General features: G+C 39.9%; 1 protein-coding gene across 4 annotated transcripts in view; it reads left to right on the top strand.

Moving 5' to 3' along the window:
* Positions 1–20,326, top strand: part of LOC308512479 (gamma-taxilin-like) — a 131,922-nt gene that overhangs the window by 99,124 nt on the left and 12,472 nt on the right. For 3 of the 4 annotated variants that reach the window (XM_081082211.1, XM_081082209.1, XM_081082210.1), the window contains 5 exons: positions 1,608–1,778; positions 5,113–5,307; positions 7,685–7,804; positions 11,898–11,972; positions 14,957–15,049. In XM_081082211.1, coding sequence (XP_080938337.1) covers positions 1,608–1,778; positions 5,113–5,307; positions 7,685–7,804; positions 11,898–11,972; positions 14,957–15,049 — 654 coding nt within the window. The remainder of the gene's footprint in view (positions 1–1,607; positions 1,779–5,112; positions 5,308–7,684; positions 7,805–11,897; positions 11,973–14,956; positions 15,050–20,326) is intronic. The other variant, XM_081082212.1, reaches the window with a different exon arrangement.

Raw genomic sequence — 20,326 nt, forward strand, 5'->3', positions numbered from 1 at the left:
TTGAAATGACCCATTTTTCAGTAACAAAAAAAACAACAACATTAAGGCATATGATGAAATAGAAAAATATGACTCTTTCAAAGGAAAAACATAAAATCAATAGAAACTGTCCAAGAAGAAGACATTTTGTTCAGGTGGTAGAATTATCAAAGACTTTTAAATTAGTTATATTTAAAATTTCCAAAGAGCTAAAGGAAGATAGGGACAAAGTAAAAAAACAAACAAAAAAAACAGTATATGATTATAATGGAAAAGTCAGTAAAGTGAAAAGAAACTTCAGAAGTATTAGTATGGCTATCTATTACAGGGCTGGCTGTGGAGTAGAAGAATGAGGACCTGCTATAGCACCGTTGACTGAAGATGAACCAAAATTTACCACTATTTACTGGCCAACCATTTTTCTGGAAGGCCCAAGCCTTTGAAAGGACTTCAGAGTTCCAAAATATTTATATCAGACAGTTTCTGCAAGTACAATTATTGTCATGCTTTGGAGACAGATTCCTGGCCTTTCTACTCTGCTACCTTCCATGATGTCACTTTAGCCTCTTGTTTCTGACTCTCTCATGAGGGATACACTGTTATAAAAACCCCACAGTATTAGTTGCCTTTTTCATTAATTATAAACCCTTAACCTCATTTTATCCTCTTTCTTTTGAAGCAGATGACTATGCCTTTTATTTATTAGAGAAAAAAGCCATTCTTACATATCTATAACTTCCTTGTGTATGTATCCATCTCTGGAGCTCTTTTGATGACTTTTATATCATTAATGTTTATTAGCTGAATTTTCAGTACCTAGTAAAATAAGTGTAATTTAGTGAAATAGGACAGTCACTTCTTAGCTACAACACCAGCAATTTGTTATTACTATTACCATTAAAGAGTACAGTTAAAATAGGTATACAAGAATATTTGGAGGTGGAAAGAAAGAGATTGAGTTACAGATTATTTGTGCAGAACCTAAACCAGTTTAAATGTGCTGTGCTTGTGGTTTATGATAAAATAGAAAAGCAAAATTATTAATTTATTGAGGTGACAATGGTTAATATAAATTTCAGTTATACATTAGGAATCATTATCTGTATACTGTATTGTACGCTTACTGACAAAGGTCTAGTTTTCTTCTCGTTATATTTTGACTCTTCTTACCCATGTCATCAGTTTTAATAGAGATGTTTTTAATAGGCATAAATATGTTGTTGCTTGATAGGTTTCTTAGCTATCTCTTGCTCTTGTCATTTATTCTTCGTGAAAGCTTTATCGAACTGTCAGCAAGGCTACTATTTTATCTGTTAGTGTAAAATAGAATAATTTGCTCTAACTATAAAATTGGCTTCCTCACTTACAAAGACTCCAGAGTGCTGCTTACATTTGTATGTTCGTATACAAAAGTAAAACTAGGTGGTATTAATGCATGAGAAGTTTTTTTAAAAAATATTTGTTTTTAATGTTTTAAAAGTACGCATTGAGATTGGTTTTCTTCATACACTTATTTTTGTATACTGGCTTTCACAACTGAATAAAAGGTTTCGTGACTGGAATTCTTTCACTTGGAACTCAAAGGTTCTTACTGTAATTTGTAAATTCTAAGTGTGCTTGTTTTTTAGCTGGAGGAGAGTTGGAATGTTCAGAAACAAATGAAGGTTCTACAGAAGAAGCAATCCCAGATCGTGAAAGAGAAAGTTCACTTGCAGAGTGAACATAACAAGGCTGTCTTGGCAAGAAGCAAGCTAGAGTCTCTCTGCAGGGAACTTCAGCGTTACAACAAGACATTAAAGGTTAGATGGTTTATTTATTTATTTGTTTGTTTTTTAGGAGGTACTTAGGCTGATTTAAAATCAATGAATATCTATTTAAAGTAAACCCTTGCTTGTTTTGCAGTAGTGAGCCTTACATCCTATATAATAAAAGCCTAGGTGGTGTCACGCCCTCGTGTGATGCTGTCACAAGATGGTCGCCACAAGATGGCCGGCAGGGAAGGGCAGTGTGGGCGATCAGGCCAGAAGGGGAGGGCAGTTGGGGGCAACCAGGCCGGCAGGGGAGGCCAGTTGGAAGTGACCAGGCCAGCAAGGGAGGGCCGTTGGGGGTGAGCGGGCCAATGGGAAGGCTGTTGGGGGGCGATAAGGCCGGCAGAGGAGGGCAGTTAGGGGTGATCAGGCCAGCAGGGGAGCAGTGAGGAGGTGATCAGGTTGACAGGCAGAAGCGGTTAGGGGCAATCAAGGCAGGCAAGTGGTTAGGAGCCAGCAGTTCTGGATTGTGAGGGCGATGTCCAACTGCCGGTTTAGGAGCCAGTGGTCCCGGATTATGAGAGGGTTGTCCAACTGCCAGTTATTTTGTAAAACGTACCACATTTTGGTTTGTCGGACATCCCCCAAGGGGTCCCAGATTGCATAGGGTGCAGGCCGGATTGAGGGACACCCCTCCCCCGCATGAATTTCGTGTACCGGTCCTCTAGTCTATAATAATCTATACTAATAAAAGTCTAATATCCTAACTAGACTAGATGAAGCCAGGGCTGCAAGGGAAACCCGGGTCCCAGGTGCCTTGTGGTCGCCGAGGGAAGCCAGTGCCAGCAGCTAGGGGAAAGAAAGCCTACTCTTGCATGAATTTTGTGCATTAGACCTCTAGTGTAATAATAACTGGTGATTGAACTAAGTACACTTGCTCTGGTGGACAAAGTTTCTGAACAGAGGGCTTTTTGGGGTCCTCAAAGATACACTACCCTGCTTTTAGTTTGGTTGGGCTACTGCTGAGGTCATTGTAAATTTGAAGACTCACTCTTTCTATCCAACTTTTGATTTGGGTTTCAAGGAAGAGCTCCTGAATGTATCTCATTTCATTAAAGGAATCTACTTTTCTCTTTAGGGATGTTTACACATAGTCCTTCAGTTTAAAAGCTCAAGGTCACCACATGCTCTGCTGACCATCAATGTAGTTGATTACCATGTCCTCCTTGAATAAGGAATGAAATGGCTACTTGAAATGAGGTACTAGCAGTAGGTTTGAATGAAAATGAGTTTGAAACAAGAAAGTAGGAGGTAGAGAAATACTACAGATGGTAATGTATTAGTTTGTTTTATGCTCTCAGGCCTTCTTCAGCTATTTGCTAAATATTTCAGAGTTATACCTTGGCTATTTATAAAGGAAGAGGCAGCAGCAATCAAAATATGTGTCAATGAGAAGACAAAAGAAAAGAGCAGAAGTGCTAGAAAGAATCCATATAATGGGGACATGTCTGCCTTTAGAAATAGGTAAGAATGTACAGTTGGAGTAAGATTAAATTAAGTGAGATGTCAGATTACTCTGTTGCAGCAAGTCCCCAAGGATCTAGATTAGAGGACAATTCGTGAAATGAATCTTCATCAGGTATAGGAGTTTTGTGTTTTCTTGCTTATGAAATCTTGGATTTTGATGTATTAAAGTAGGTTGTGTAGTTGTTTCATTTTTTTCACATAACAAGTCAGCATTTTGACTAGAATGGTAAGGTCTATAATCTGGAAAGAATATCTCTTCAAGCTGGTCCCTTAGCCCGGCCTATGGAGAAGAGCTGACTATGGAGAACTCCTATTACTTTAGTGCAGTGAATGTCTAGATGGTCAGATAACACTTATTTTATACTAGAGGCCTGGTACACAAAAATTTGTGCACCCGGGGGGCGGGGGGGCGGGGGGGCGGGGCCCTCAGCCCTGCCTATGCCCTCTTGCAGTCTGGGAACCTCAGAGGATGTCCACCTGCCGGCTTAGGCCTGCTCCCTTGAGGATCAGGCCCAAGCTCGCAGTCAGACATCCCTCTGGCAGCCCGACAGCCCTCAGAGGGATGTCCACTTGCCAGCGGGGAGCAGGCCTAAGCTGCAGTTGGACATCCTTAGAGCTGCTGAGGAGGCGGGAGAGGCTCCCACCACCACCGCTGTACTGGCAGCCATCAGCCTGGCTTGTGGCTGAGCAGAGCTCCCCCTGTGGGAGCGCACTGACCACCAGGGGGCAGCTCCTGCATTGAGTGTTTGCCCCCTAATGGTCAGTATGTGTCATAGTAACCAGTCATTCCCAGTCCTTCTGCTGTTAGGGTCAGTTTGCATAGTACCCTTTTATTATATAGGATAGAGGCCTGGGGCACGGGTGGGGGCCGGCTGGTTTGCCCTGAAGGGTGTCCCGGATCAGGGTGGGGGTCCTGCTGGGGTGCCTGGCCAGCCTGGGTGAGGGGCTGATGCGTGTTTGCAGGCTGGTCACACCCCCTTCAGGGTGGGGGTCCCCACTGGGGTGCCTGGCCAGCCTGGATGAGGGGCTTATGGCTGTTTGCAGGCTGGTCAAGCCCACCACAGTGGGGACCCTCACCCCATGGAGGTTTGGCCAGCCTGGGTGAGTGGCTGATGGCTGTTTTCAGGCTGGCCACACCCCTTTAGGGTGGGGGGTCCACTGGGGTGCCTGGCAAGGCTGGGTGAGGGGCTGAGGGCCGTTTTCAGGCTGGCCAAGCCCCCCCGCGATGGAAGCTCCCAGCCTCTCCTTTTTTTATTTTTTTATTCTGGGATTTATTTACCTTCTATAATTGAAACTTTATTGCCTTCAGTGGAGCTCATCGCCGGCCGTGGCAGGCAGGAAGCTTGGCTTTCTCCATCACTGGAGCAACCAAGCCTCCTGCTCGCTCCAGCTCCGTGGTCACGGCCGGCTCACAGCAGGTATTTGGGATTTATTTATCTTCTATAATTGAAACTTTGTTGCCTTCAGTGGAGCTCAGAGCTGGCCATGGCAGGGTGGAAGCTTGGCTTCCTCCATCACTGGAGCACTCAAGCCTCCTGCTCGCTCCAGCTTCATGGTTGCCGGCTGCCATCTTGTTTGGGTTAATTTGCATATAGTTACTCTGATTGGCTGGTGGGCATGGCTTAAGGCATAGTGAAGGTATGGTCAGTTTGCATGTTTGTCTTTTATTAGTGTAGATCAGAGCAGTTTTATCTGTCTGATAATTACTTAGAACAGTCTCAGTGCTCTTAAGAGCTTTCTAGTCAGAAGAAGGAATAGTAGCTCAGAAGTAACATTAACCCACATAGCAATAACATCTTTTGTGTGAGCATTTTATCTATAGGTTTAACACTATTAACAAATTATTTTGGATGATAAGGAAGAAAATATGCAGCAGGCAAGAGAAGAAGAAGAAAGTCGTAAAAAAGCAACATCACATTTCCAGTTTACTTTAAACGAAATTCAAACACAGCTGGAACAACATGACATACACAACACCAAACTTCGTCAGGAGAACATTGAACTAGGAGAGAAGCTGAAGAGGCTCATTGAACAATACACACTGAGAGAGGAGGTAAAGATGTTTTATTTATTTAAACAGCATCTCATTATTATCAAAATCTTTTACCATTCATTGCTAGTTTAAAGCTACTGTTACAGGACAATATTTTAGATCTTTTGTATATGCGTGTTAGATATCAGGCATTTATTAGAAAAGAATTGGCACCATGTGAATTGAAGGACTAATTGGGACCCTCACTCCATGGCCCAGGAGTCAGTGGCTTTGGACATCTGAAGTAATTTCTAGCAGATGCATTAAGTACTGCTTGTTTGCCATGTTATACTTGGAAGATTGTGATTTTATACTTGGAAGCTGGTGATTTTAGCATACACATTGTATTTCCAAATACTCTATCTTAGACTTCTATGAATATCTGTACAATGTATAAGTATCATTGCATTCCATCTACTCTATTATCTGGGGAGAAGGCAAATGAAACTTCTAATCCATCACACACTCCTCCTATTTATTACACACTTAAAGAAGTAAGAAGTCTAAAGGATTGATCAATGGCTGCAGAACCTGATCATTGCATTTATTTTATAAGCTAGTCTGGAAGTTAGTGTCTAGATTAGAAGTAAATTGGTGATAAACTGCTTATTTTAGCTTTCTTACTTTAAGAGATCAAATATGTAGTGTGGGAGGCTTTGGGTTTTTCAAAGAATGCCTCCCTGTCTTTATTATGCTTTAAGATAATAAAAAATTGTTACTTTTATTTGTGTATATTGAGTTCCTTACATGAAAAGATTCAAATTAATAATTTTTAAAGATTATGACTATTAAAATGAAAAGTTAAAATGAAAAGTTTTATGTGTTTTGCTACCAAAAGAGCACTTAAGGCATTTATCCAATTTCAATTCAAATTTGAGCTTTGTTTTAATTTACAGTTTTAAAAAGTCTTTGAAAACATGTTTGACTATTCTCTTTCATCTTTTAACAATTTTTTAACTTATCATAGCAAGTGTCAAACTTAAAAGTAAAATATACATCAGTTAGCTTCAGAAGTTATCCACTTTGTGTCTAGCAACTGTTATTTTATTCATTTTTAAATAAATACATCACTCTCAGCACTATTTGAATGCATATATTGAAATAACAGTCATGAACTTTTTTTGAAGCAGAACCATGATAACATGGTTACACCTAAGAATTTATCAATAATCAATTAAATGCTTTGTCACTATTTACATTTCTATGTCCCACCCATATGGTTAAGATTTCTGGAATCAGATCCAAACAAGGTTTATATGTTTTATTAATTACTATGTCTCGGCTCTTTTTAATATGTAGGTTTCTCTCCCTTTCTTCCCTTCCTTGCAATATATTTTTAAGGAAACTTGTGTTAGACCTATGAGTGAATTTTATTTTTAGTAGATTTATTTTTTATAAACTCATTTTGTTTAATGGAGTCTTTAAATTTTTACCTTTTTAAGAATGATAGTCTACTTCCCTATTAATGAGAATTTTAAAGTATATTTTTATATCACTTGTCTTATTTATTTTAGGTATTACCACATTTTCTTTTTTGGTTAAGATATAATTTAATAATATATTGAACTATTTTCAATCAAAGACAGATCTCGTGTACTCCTCAAAACTTAATTAAGTTACCTGTTATAAATCAGCATTTTTTTCCTATTACATAGGATTTTATAACTAAAAGAGTTACATTATTTCTTCATCTGTGAACAGTATTCTAATTATTTTATTGTCCATAAATACCACTTAACAATTGAGTTTGAAAATAATAATAACTTCTTCTCTTACCAGTTGTGCATGTAATACATGCTAGGCACCAAGCATCTTAGTTTAATCATTGCATGGATTTTTATAACTCTGTAAAGTATATGTGGTTTTCACCTTCATAGTTACAGAACTGAGGTTTATTAAGGGACAGAATTTACCCAAGGCCATTCACTGAGCCTGGGTTTGACCCTAGGTTATTTCTACCATTATATCATGCAACTTACCTGCATTAAGAAATTTGGGGAAATCTAAGGAGAAAAAAAAATGTTCAGGAATTTATGTGTGTTATGAATGAGTTTAATAGTTTGATCTCCATCCTTTTTGATAACTTAGACCTAATTTTTAATGTAGAGCAGAAAGGGGAAGTACGAAACTGTTGATGGATGACAGGTTACCTTCAACTTCAACAACCATGGGTACCATGTAGTAATCAGCGGGGATGATTCCTGCAAGTTCAGGATGGTTGCAAGGTGATATACATAGATGCTTTTGCAAGCGTAGGGACAGAAACATTTAATGGTATTAGCTATGATTATATTAACAGAAAAAACAGAAGCAAGTAATTGTAGCTTATGTTATTTCTTTTCATCCATGTGTTCCCTTTTTTTACTAAGTTTTGGAAGAAATTTTATTTTTTCTATAGCGTATTGATAAAGTGTTCAAACGTAAGGAACTGCAACTACAGCTTGTGGATGCCAAGCTTCAGCAAACAACACAACTCATAAAGGAAGCTGATGAAAAACATCAGAGAGAGAGAGAGTTTGTAAGTTCTATTTCTTAAAGAAATGTATTGCCAGAATTATAAACAAAGCTTTTAACATCATTTAAACTAGTTCAACATTTTACATCTAAATCATGCATTTTTTTTTTACTCTAGATTGAGAAATGTTAGAATACATTCAGCCTTTATTTCTGATGAGGTTTTCATATAACAAACACACTAGAAGTTTTAGACCAAATTAGTGGAAAGACCTGTATATGTTTTATTTTTCCTTTGTATAGAGTATTGCCTTGAATTTTAGGTAATAATCTCAAGGTGTAAAATTGTGTCAGTCATTTGGCAAGTTTGGCTGTGAGAGCTAGAGACAGTTATTCTAGACAGTTATCTAATTATAGTAGAGGTGCAGTGCACAAAATTCATGCACTGGTAGGGTCCATGAAATAGTCCATCTTATGTAATAAAAGGCTACTATGCATATCGACCGAACAGCACAATGACCATGTGCTGCTGGCTCCTGGCTGGTACTCCCTTTCTTCCCCTGGCCACCTGCCCGCGCCACGGCCTCCCTCCCTTCCCTTGGCCACATACCAGCGCTGCCAGCTGGGACCTCCCTCCTTTCCCCAGCCAGCCTGTCCTCTGGTTGAACTTCCAGATAAACTCCGGTCAAGGGGACATTTGCATACTATGCTTTTTTTATATAGGACTAGAGGCCCAGTGCAGCAGTGGGGTCCCTCAGTCTGGCCTGCACCCTCATGCAATCCAGGACCCCCGGATGTCAGAGAGCTGGTTTTGGCCTGATCCTGCAGGCCAGGTGGAGGGACCCCACTGCTGCATGAATTCATGCACCGGGCTTCTAGTAGGATGATAAAAGGTTAATCTGCAAATCGACCAGTGGAATGACTAGTTGCTATGACACACATTGACCACCATGGGAAGATGCTCAATGCAGGATTGGAGTGCTCCCACAGGTGGAGCGCCACTCAGCCAGAAGCCAGGCTCATGGGTGCCAAGCGAAGCAGTTGGTGGCAGGAGTCTCTTCCACCTTTGTGGCAGTGCTAAAGATGACCCATGGACCTAAGCCATCAGTCAGACTTCTCCCGAGAGCTCCTGGACTACAAGGCCAGGATTTCATGCACCAGGCCTCTAGTATTTTATATCAAGTTTTCCAACTGTGATTGTAGTTAGAATCCAAACTTAAAATATGCAAATTAAACTATATATGTAACTTAAATGAAGTGGTAAATGGTTATAATAATACTAGAGACCCAGTGCATGAAATTTGTGCATGGGGAGGAAGGTCCCTTTAGCCCGGCCTTCACCCTCTCCCTCTCTGGGAGCCCTCAGGGGATGTCTGACGGCTTAGGCCTACTCCCTGTCAGTTGGACATCCTTAGCGCTGCCGTGGAGGCAGGAGAGGCTGCTGCCACCACCACTGCACTCAACAGCCGGTTTCTGGCTGAGTGGTTCTCCCTCTGTTTGAATGCACTGACCACCAGGGAGCAGCTCCTGCATTGAGCGTCTGTGCCCTGGTGGTCAGTGCACATTATAGTGACCGGCCATTGTGCTGTTCGGTCGATATGCATAGTAGCCTTTTATTACATAAGACTAGAGGCCCGGTGCACAAAAATTTGTGCACTCGGGGGGGAAGGGGGGCCCCTCAGCCCAGCCTGTGCCCTCTCGCAGTGTGGGACCCCTCGGGAGATAACGACCTGCTGGCTTAGGCCTGCTCCTGGGTGACAGAGACCAGGCCCAATCCCTAGGTGCAGCCCCTGGTCGGGCTCAGAGCAGGGCCAATTGGGGAGTTGGGGCACCGCCCCATCATGCACAGAGCAGGGCAGATTGGGAGGTTGTGATACCACCCTCAGTCACAATCAGGGTAGGGCCGATTGGGGGGTTGGGGCACCGCCCCCTTTCACACTCAAGGCAGGGTCGATGGGGAGGTTGAGGTGCCACCCCCTGTCACGCACAGAGCAGGGCCAATCTGGGGGTTGGGGAACTGGCCCCTGTCACTCACAGAGCAGGGCCCATCAGGGGGATTGGGGCTCTGTACCCTGTCACGCACAGAGCAGGGCCAATCAGGGGGTTGGGGCGCTGCCCCCTGTCACGCACAGAGTAGGGGCGATAGGGGAGTTGGGGCACCGCCCCCTGTCACACACAGAGCATGGCCCATCAGGGGGTTGGGGCACCGCCCTCTATCACCCACAGAGCAGGGCCGATCAGGGGGTTGGGGCGCCGCCACTCTCACACTCAGGGCAGGGCCAATGGGGAGGTTATGGCTCTACCCGTCACACACAGAGCAGGGCCTGTGGCGGGGGGGTGTGTTTGGGGAGCTCCCCCCTGTCAGGCACAGAGCAGCGCTGCTCAGGGGGTTGGGGCGCCTTCCCCTGTCACGAACAGAGCAGGATGGATAGGGAGGTTGTGGCCCCGCCCCCTGTCACACACAGAGCCGTAGGGCGATCAGGGGGTTTGGGCGCTGCCCCCTGTCACACTGATCCCGGTGCCGGGAGGCATATTACTCTTTTACTATATAGGGTAGAGGCCTGGTGCATGGGTGGGGCCGGCTGGTTTGCCCTGAAGGGTGTCCTGGATCAGGGTGGGAGTCCCCATTGGGGTGCCTGGCCAGCCTGGGTGAGGGGATGATGGCTGTTTGCAGCTTGTCACACACCCTTCAGGGTAGGGGTCCCTACTGGGGTGCCTGGCCAGCCTGGGTGAGGGGATGATGGCTGTTTGCAGCTGGTCACACACCATTCAGGGTAGGGATCCCCACTGGGGTGCCTGGCCAGTCTGGGTGAGGGGCTGAGGGCTGTTTTCAGGCTGGGAGTGACTGAAGTTCCCAACCGCTCCTTTTTTTCTTTTTTTTTCTTTTTTATTCTGGGCCAGCTTTAGCTTGAGGCTTGGCTCCCGCTCCTAGGGGCTGAAAGTAGGTTTCTGGCCTTTGCATACAATGTTGCGATCTGCTGGCTGAAGTCCCGCGGTATCTGTTACAATGTTTGAAACTGCAGGCTCAGAGGCCTGCAGCCGCAGGCGGGGAACGTTGGTTTCCTCTGTCACTGAAGCAAGCAAGCCTCATGTTAGTTTCAAGCTGCCTGGCTGCCAGCCGCCATCTTGGCTGACAGTTAATTTTCATATCTCGCTGATTAGCCAATGAAAAGGGTAGCGGTCGTACGCCAATTACCATGTTTCTCTTTTATTAGTGTAGATGGACTATTTCATTCAATGGATCATTCAGGTATTCCTCAGGATGTGAAAAACTCATTAAGTGCAGGTCGAAGGTTTAGAGAGATACAATTTCACAGAGTGAACATTCAGTGAAAGCCAACAATGGTATCCGATACTTAACTGAAGAAGCTATTGCTGTTTTCAACATATATACACATACACATACATACATGTAGTACATGTGTATACTTTCTGGTTGATTTAAGGACTTTTAAAGGCTTAATTGAATTGTGCATAACATTTTGTTTGAGAAGTTTAAAGACTGAATTTCATAATTATGTACCGTGCAACTTTACTATATAATTTTCTTTTAAACCCATGTAAACAGGGTAGGACAAAAGTAGGTTCACCGTTATTTTTACAGAAAATAATACAATAACGAACAAATAGTGATAAAAGAATAAACGGTGTTTTATGTACTTAATACTATAAATCTACCTTTGCCCCACCCTGTGTTGACCAGACCCTTCTTCCCAGAAACAGAGTTAAAAATCTGATCTCTGTTTTCATTAATTGGTTCCATATTTTTTCTACTCAAATTGCCACTCATGGAATAGAAGAGCTTAGCTTCTAAGCCCAGATACTGTCAAGATTTCTAGTCTTGTTTTCTGTTTCCATTTGGTCTAGTTATTTTTGCCCAAAATAGCAGAATGTAACACTGATTAGATGAACCTTATGCCACCAGGATACTTCTTCTCTATAAGCAGCTAAAATACTATTCTTACATATCTAAGTGTTAAACTGGTATTGATAAAAAAAATAAAGATAATTGACAGGAGATGTAATAGGATGTTTCACCCACTGACCTGTGATTCTTTCATAAATAATGAATAAAGGCTAAGGTTATCTAGTCATTTGACATTTTAAACATATGTTAATTACTATTAGTATTTTGCCAGAATGTTTCTGTTTTCTAGTTATTAAAAGAAGCAACTGAATCGAGGTACAAATATGAAGAAATGAAACATCAAGAAGTACAATTAAAACAGCAGGTAACTTTACAACAGAGAATAATAGAATTTATGAGTTTCCTTGATCCCAGGCAGAGCCAACTAGAACAGAAGAATAGATCTCTTACCCTCTTGGATTTTTTCCCATGCATTTGACTTTTCTTGATTTTACGTTATAAGTTCTATGTCCTATGAAATCTCTCAGTCCATAGGGAATAAGGATGACTATTCAGCCTATTTTCATTGTGCCCTTTCTATTATCCTCGATACTTTTCTAGTATCTCTAAAATTTTGTTCTTTGAGGAAAATAACACTGGCAAAAATACATGTTTTTTTCCTATATGTAATTTAAAAAACTGCATATGCTTACACAGGCCCACTTCCAGGTAATATTGTATGTGTCAGTACTTTTTTAAAAAATTAGGGTTTTCTCGGTATGTCAGTTCAGTCTTTTTCTGTTACCCCATTTTAGTGTCTTATTTGTGGAATAAAGTAAGCAGATGCTCAAACTCAGTTAAAAGATGAAAGAAAGAATGGGTTTTCCATATTTGAAGCATTACTAATACCTACTTAATTTGAACAGACAGAAGCAATTAGGTATTTATATGCATAATTTATTCTCTTTTAGTTAACTAGATTATATTCTGTTCAAGAAAGTACTATCTGTTTAAAAATATATGTTTAATGTAACAATTCCTTTAATTAGTTCTGAAGTACACTAATACATTAAGAGTGGCATGCATCTATCTTCATGAGCAACCATTATCTTTGGGAACATTTTATAATGTAGTGATAGTCTATAAAACTAAACTAACTTATTGTGACACTAAACTAACTTATTGTGACAATTGAAGAGGAATCAACTCTCAGAAGTTTGTTATGATCCTATTAGCATGCTTCTAATAAATTTAAACCCCTTACTCATTATCTTTATATATTTACTCATTGTTTGTTTGTGGGTTGTTTCTTGTTTTGTGTGTTTTGTTTCTTTGTTTGGTTGGTTGTTTTTAGGAAAAAAAAAAGGTAGAATTTTGTTGTTCTACTTATTTATGCATTCATTGATTGATTCCTGTATGTTCCCTCACCAGGGATGGATTCCACAATCTTGGCATATTGGGAAGATGTTCTAACCAATTTGCTACCTAGTCAGGGCATTGGTCCTAAACATTCAGTTGTTCACATACATGGAGAAGAAAATCCATGTGGGGAAGGTAGAAAAAGCATATATATAGTTTGGAAAGATGTTTCTTATTGTGAGTCATTGGTAATTGTTGTAGTAATAGTCACAGGGGAGCCTTTTCACTAAGTTCTGTTGTTGTCTGTGATTTGTTACTCTTAAGTCTTCTTATTTAATTATTTGTTTTTGCTGTCAATTCTTTACCTTCCCACTCCCTATACGTGGCTGTAGATGTCTTTCCCAAGAGTTGGTTTCTTTCTTTGCTTTTACCATGTCAGTTTCCAGCAATTGTTGATGACCTCACTACTAACTGACAGACTGGGCCAGCATTGACTTCTCAGATGGAGCAGTCTACCTTGGATGTACCATCTTCAATAAAAATGGACCATGCCAAAACTGCCATAACTTCTTACCTCCCTCAAGTGCCAGAACTCCCTCAATCTGACTGAGCCACCATCATTGTTTCTTCTCCTACACTCTCCCAAGCCAGCAGCCTTAGAAGCACTGTCACTTTTCTTTGTGCCCCAGAGGCACAAAAACACTTTACAGCAGTCACCCTTAGCCATGGGTTCACTTTCTGCAGTTTTATCATATTAAGTGGAAATTTCAGAGATAAATAATTTATAGATTTTAAATTGCTTTGCATTCTGAATTGCATAATGAAATCTTGTACCTTATGCTCTGTTCTGCCTCGGACATAAATTATCCCATTGTCCAGCATCTCCACATTGTATATGTTACCAGTTATCTGATTGGTATCCATTTATCAGAGAAAGAAACATACTACATTCCCATAAGTTTTACAGTATATTATTATAAAAGATACATTTTATTATTAGCTATTTTTGTTGATCTATTTCTATGCCTAATTCATAAACTTTGTCATCAGTAAGTATGTATAGGAGGAAACTGTGTGTGTGTGCGTATATGTACGTGTGTGTGTGTGTGTGTGTGTGTGTGTGTGTGTATATATATATATATATATATATATATATATATATATATATATATATAGTGAATCATTTTAGGTATGCACTTGGGATCTTGGAGCATGTTCCCGGTGGAATACAATATTTCTTTTGACCTACATTTTCTCACACTGAAAATAATGTAGTTATATTAGAACATTTATAAAGTAATCCATTCTAGTCTAAATAAAGAAATTTAGCCCTTAAGTCATAGTTCAGGGCTCATCACATTTTTTTTTTTTTTTTTTTGGCTACTACTGTGACTCTCCCCCTGAAAAAGATGACTGCATTCTATATTCAGTTAGCATTCTTTTTCTAGCTAGAATAAAAATTACTTGAAGCTGTGAAAGATGTTTCTATCATTTTTAGCTTTCCTTTTTTTTCAACTACCACTAAATTCTTTTTCAACCAAACTATTCTTTTGTTTCATTTTCCTTCAGTGTTCAAGAAAAAGATAGCCTTGAAATCAAGCTAAAAACGATTCAGGTGGTATACATAAAAGAATGACCTTTTTCCAAGTACAATTTTTGAAATGTAAGGAGAGTGGTAGTGCATAAAATATTGTTTGTATGATACTTATGTATGATATTGATTGTATGATATTAATGTACAGCCATACCACTGCACATTAGTTTTATTATGAGAGATGGAATATTTGTACATTTTAAGCATTTACACAGATTAAACAAAATTTTATAAACTTCAATGGTTTATCAGAATTTTAGCTACCTACTGTATGGTTCATCCAAGATTTGCTATTTGTTTGTTCTTATTTTTATTGCATATAACAAGTCACCAGTGTTTAGCCATATTCTTTTGAAATCTTTTGGATTTTAAATTACTTATCTGGAACTCAGAATATTTTATACTTTTTTCGGTAGCTTTCTCTTTATATGGATAAGTTTGAAGAATTCCAGACTACCATGGCAAAAAGCAATGAGCTGTTTACAACCTTCAGGCAGGAAATGGAAAAGGTATTTGCATATTTATAGTCGAATATTACTAGAAAATTTACATGTGATTATTTTAAATTTGATTAAGTATTATTGTTTGGAAGAGTTTATATTGTGATACAATGTTAAGTTTATCTTTTCTGATCCTTCAATGGCATGTTCATGCATTATGTCCAGAAATTGCCTCACATTGCTAATAGTCTCCAAACCCTCAAAATTCTGTTATTATTTAAGAGAATTCTCCTAACAAGGACAATTTTTCTTAGAATTAGTTTTTTTAAATTCCTTAGCTGAGCATGTGCTTTTTGTTTTATCAACCTTAGAGAGAGAGAAATACATTAATTGGTTGCCACCCATATCCCAACCAGGGGACCATACCCAAAACCTAAGTAGGTGCCTCAACCAGGGGTCAAACCCATGACCTTTTTTAAAAATATATATGTTTTTATTGATTTCAGAGAGGAAGGGAGAGAGAGGAACATCAATGATGAAAGAGAATCATTGATTGGCTGCCTTCTGCACGCCTCCCACTAGTAACTAGGGTGTGCCCGCAGCCTGGGCATGTGCCCTTGACTAGAATCCAACCTAGGAATCTCCAGTCTGCAGGCTGACACTCTATCCACTGAGCCAAACCAGCGAGGGCAAACCCATGACCTTTTAATGTACAGGACAAAGCTCCAACTGAACTAGAAGTAGATTTTTTTTAAAAATCACTTGCAGATGATTTCTTCTCATTTCTTTTACAAAATGTTGTGTAAATTGTTTGTTTTTTGTGGTTGTTGTTTTTTTGTTTTTTTTTAAGAATCAGACCAAGCATAGTAATACATTTTGGTTTGAATAGACTATTTCTAAGGATCTAACTAAATGTTTAAAATACTTTTACCTTTTTTTAAAACATATTTTTATTGATTTTTACAGAGAGGAAGGGAGAGGGATAGAGAGTTAAAAACATCAATGAGAGAGAAACATCGATCAGCTGCCTCCTGCACACTCCCTACTGGGGATGTGCCCACAACCAAGGTACATGACCTTGACGGGAATCAAACCTGGGGACCCTTAAATCTGCAGGCCGACGATCTATCCACTGAGCCAAACCGGGTAGGGCATTTTTACTTTTTTTTTTTTTAAATTTTACTTTACTTACTAATATAGCATACAAGGACATCCTTACCAATTTTAGAAACTAAAATTTGTCATAGAAAACTGTTCTGGGTCATTCCACTTCAAAATATGGAATTAAATTTAATTTTAAAGACTACAGTTATCTGTCGCTATCCTAAAATAAATAGGGAACACTTTAGTTTGGAGCGTAGATTCTGGAACTGAGGTCTGATTTTTGCATTGTGTGACTTCCTTGGGGCAAGCTATTTACTTTGGCATTTCCCCTTTAAAATTGAGATTTTTATGAAAAGGTGGTCTGCCCTGACCGGTTTGACTCAGTGGATAGAGCGTCGGCCTGCGGACTGAAGGGTCCCAGGTTCGGTTCCAGTCAAGGGCATGTACCTTGGTTGTGGGCACATCCCCAGTGGAGGGGTGTGCAGGAGGCGGCTGATCGATGTTTCTCTCTCATCAATGTTTCTCACTCTCTATTCCTCTCCCTTTCTCTCTGTAAAAAATCAATAAAATATTTTTTTTAAAAAAGAAAAGGTGGCCATTAGAAGATAAGTAACAATAAAGCCTAGCATTTTGTAACCTGTCAATAGATATTAGTCACTATTTTCATATATTGTATACTGGTTGAACTCTTGTATACAATGGTCAGATTTCTCACATTAATAATTTCTTACATTATTTATTAAAGACCATTGACATGTTGTTTAAGCTCTCTTTTCCTTCATTGTTAAAAATGAGAATAACGAGGGAGATTAAAACTGGCGGCAGAGTAAGTGGATGCTGAATGGTCATGTTCCTAGGAACAAACTGATAATACACCTAAAATATAGAAAAACTTCCTGAATAGTCAGTGGAAAACTCGCAGGAGAGCACCCTGATACCCGAGGACAGAAAATAAAGACAGTATAGAGACTGGTAGGAGGGGCGGAGGCTAGAAAGGGCTGGCTGGGTGCTTATAGACAGCAGCTGAAGTCCCGGAGAGATATCTCAGCTGTGTTAGGTTGCGACTGAGAACTCGGGGATCTGATCCCAAAGCTGGGCCCCCCCAACAGAGCACCAAAACTGAGGAGGTTACCCACATAACATCTGGCTCTGAAAAGCAGTGGGGTACTGTCTTCCAGAGAGTAACAGCTGAAAATTCAGGCACCCTCTTAAAGAGCCAATGTACAAAATTACCTGTGGAGCCACCCACTTTGTGCTCTGGGAGAGAGAGAACAGAGTGGGTTAGAGCTGAGAGCAGAAGCCAGAACTGGGGACTCAAGGGTAGAGTTCAGAAGGCAGACACCCAAGTTTCCTGGGCTGAGTCATTCCATGACTCAGGGAAGGACATCTTTCCCACCTAGACATCTGCCTTGCCTGGAGGGAAGACAGTTGACACAGCGCTATTGAAAAATACCTTGCCCTGAGGATACTAAAGAGATTAAAAATAACAATTAGCCCCAGGCAGAAGCAACTGCCCCACAATGTTATAATGGTCTGGGGGCAATTCAAGTGGTATCAAAAGGCAGTCTCTGGGGACTTTGAGTCTTTGCCAGATCCAATTAGTCAGAAACAGCCGTTAACACTGTCTAAAACTAAAGATTGAGAGCTGCAGAGGATCTCCCTCATTCATAGTCATAAACCCAAACAGAAAGCCACAGTGAGGACACAATCCCCAAATGAAAGACCTAGAGAATTCTCCAGAAGAAGAGATAAATGAAGCAGAGATAAGAAATTTATCTGAAACAGAGTTCAGAGTAATGATGGTAAAGATGTTCAACAGCATGAAAAAAATTATAGTAACTATGAAAAAACAGTCTGAGACAAAGAATGACAACACAAATAACACATTGGAAAGAATACACAGCAGATTAGGGGAAACTAAGGAACAAATAAGTGAATTAGAAGAGAAAGTTGAAATTATCAATCAGAGAACCATAAAGAAAAAAAAATAAAAAGCAGGACAGCATAAAGGAGCTATGGGGCAATGTGAAACATAACAATATTAGAATAGCAGGTGTGCCCAAAGAGGCAGAAAGAGAGAAAGGCATAGAGAAGGTGTTGAAGAAATAATGGCAGAAAACTTCACTAACCTGGTAAAGGAAAAATAACATAAGTTCAGGAGGCACAGAGAACACCAAATAAGAACCCAAACATTCCTACGCCAAGGCATCATAATTAAGGAGCCAGAAATTAAAGACAGAGAATCTTAAAGGCAGCAAGAGAGAAGAAAACTGTTACCTACAAAGGAGTTCCTGTAAGGCTGACACCTGATTTCTCATAAGAAACTCTACAGGCCAGAAGGGTGCAGCATGAAGTACTCAAGATAAGGGAAAGCAAGGATCTGAGACCAAGATTACTGTATCCAGCAAGGCTGTCATTCAGAATAGATGATCAAATAAAGAGCTTCCCAGACAAAAAAAAAAAAAAAAAAAAGCCTAAAAGAGAACATCACCACCAAGACAGCATTAGAAGAATGCTAAAGGGATTGCTGTATTGAGAAGAAACAGAAAGAGAAACCTAGCCATACAGAATTAAAATGGCAATAAATAAGTACCTGTCAATAATAACCCTAAATGTAAATGGATTAAATACTCCAATCAAAAGGCATAGGGTAGCTAAATGTATACAAAAAACATGACCCAAATATATACTGTCTACAAGAGACCCACTTCAAGAAAAAGGAAAAAATACACACACAGGATGAAAGTGAAGGGATGGAAAAATTTTCCATGCATAAGGAAAAGAAAAAGGTGGAGTAGCAATACTCATATCTGACAAAATAGACTTTAAAATGAAGGCCATCACAAGAGACAACAAAAGTCACCATGTGATACTAAAGGGATCAATCCAACAAAAGGATATTACCCTGATAAACATATGCACCCAATACAGGAGCACCTAATTTATGAAAAAAACAAATCAAACAAAAAACCCACTAGAGGCCTTAAGGGAGAGATTGACCACAATACAGTCATAGTAGGGGACTTTAACACCCCTCTGACTTCACTGGGTAGATTTTCCAGACAAAAACTTAACAAGGAAATAGAGACTCCAAGGACACACTGGATCAGGTGGATTTAATTAATATTTATAGAACATTTCACCCCAGTGCAGCAGAATATACATTCTTCTCAAGTGCACATAGATCATTCACGAAGATAGACTACATGGAAGGACACAAGACATTTCTCTACAAGATTAAGAAAGTTGAAGCCATATCAAACATCTTCTCAGACAACACTGGAATGTAATTAGAAATCAACTACAGTAAAAACACCCCTAGACATTCAAATACATGGAGGCTAAATAGCATGTTATTAAACAAAGAATTGGGTTACCAATGGAACAAGAAATTAAAAAACTTCCTGGAAACAAATGAAAATGAACATACAAAAACCCAGAAATCTCTGGGAGACAGCAAAAGCAGTCCAGAAATGGAGATCATAGCACTAACAGCATACCTCTAAAAACAAGAAAAATCAGCCGAAACCGGTTTGGCTCAATGGATAGAGCGTCGGCCTGCGGACTGAAAGGTCCCAGGTTCGATTCCGGTCAAGGGCATGTACCTGGGTTGCGGGCACATCCCCACTGGGAGATGTGCAGGAGGCGGCTGATCGATGTTTCTCTCTCATCAATGTTTCTGACTATCTCTCTCCCTTCCCCTCTGTGAAAAATCAATAAAATATATTTTAATAAAAAAAGATAAATCAGCAATAAATTATTTAACCATACAACTTAAAAAGCAACAACAACAAAAAAGCCCAGAGTAAGAAGGAAATAATAAAGACTAGAGCAAACATAACACAGAGACTAAAAAATAAATACAAAAGATCAATGAAACCAAGAACTGGTTCTTTGAAAGGATGAACAAAATTGATAACCCATTAGCCAGACTCATCAAGAAGCAAAGAGAGAGGACCCAATTAAATAAAATCAGAAATGAAAGTGGAGGAGTAACCACTACACTACAGAAATACAAAGGACTACAAGAAAATACTGTGAACAACTGTATATGCCAAGCTGGACATTGTAGAGTAAATAGACAAATTCCTAGAAAAATACAATCTCCCAAAACAATCAGGAAGAATCAAAAAACCTGATTGGGCCAAAAACAACTGATAATATAGAAGCAGTAATAAAAAATAAAACACACACACACACACACACACACACACACACACACACACACACAATTAACTCTCA

Source organism: Myotis nattereri (genome assembly GCF_964212035.1).
Source record: "Myotis nattereri genome assembly, chromosome: Y".
NCBI classification, from domain to species: Eukaryota; Metazoa; Chordata; class Mammalia; order Chiroptera; family Vespertilionidae; genus Myotis; species Myotis nattereri.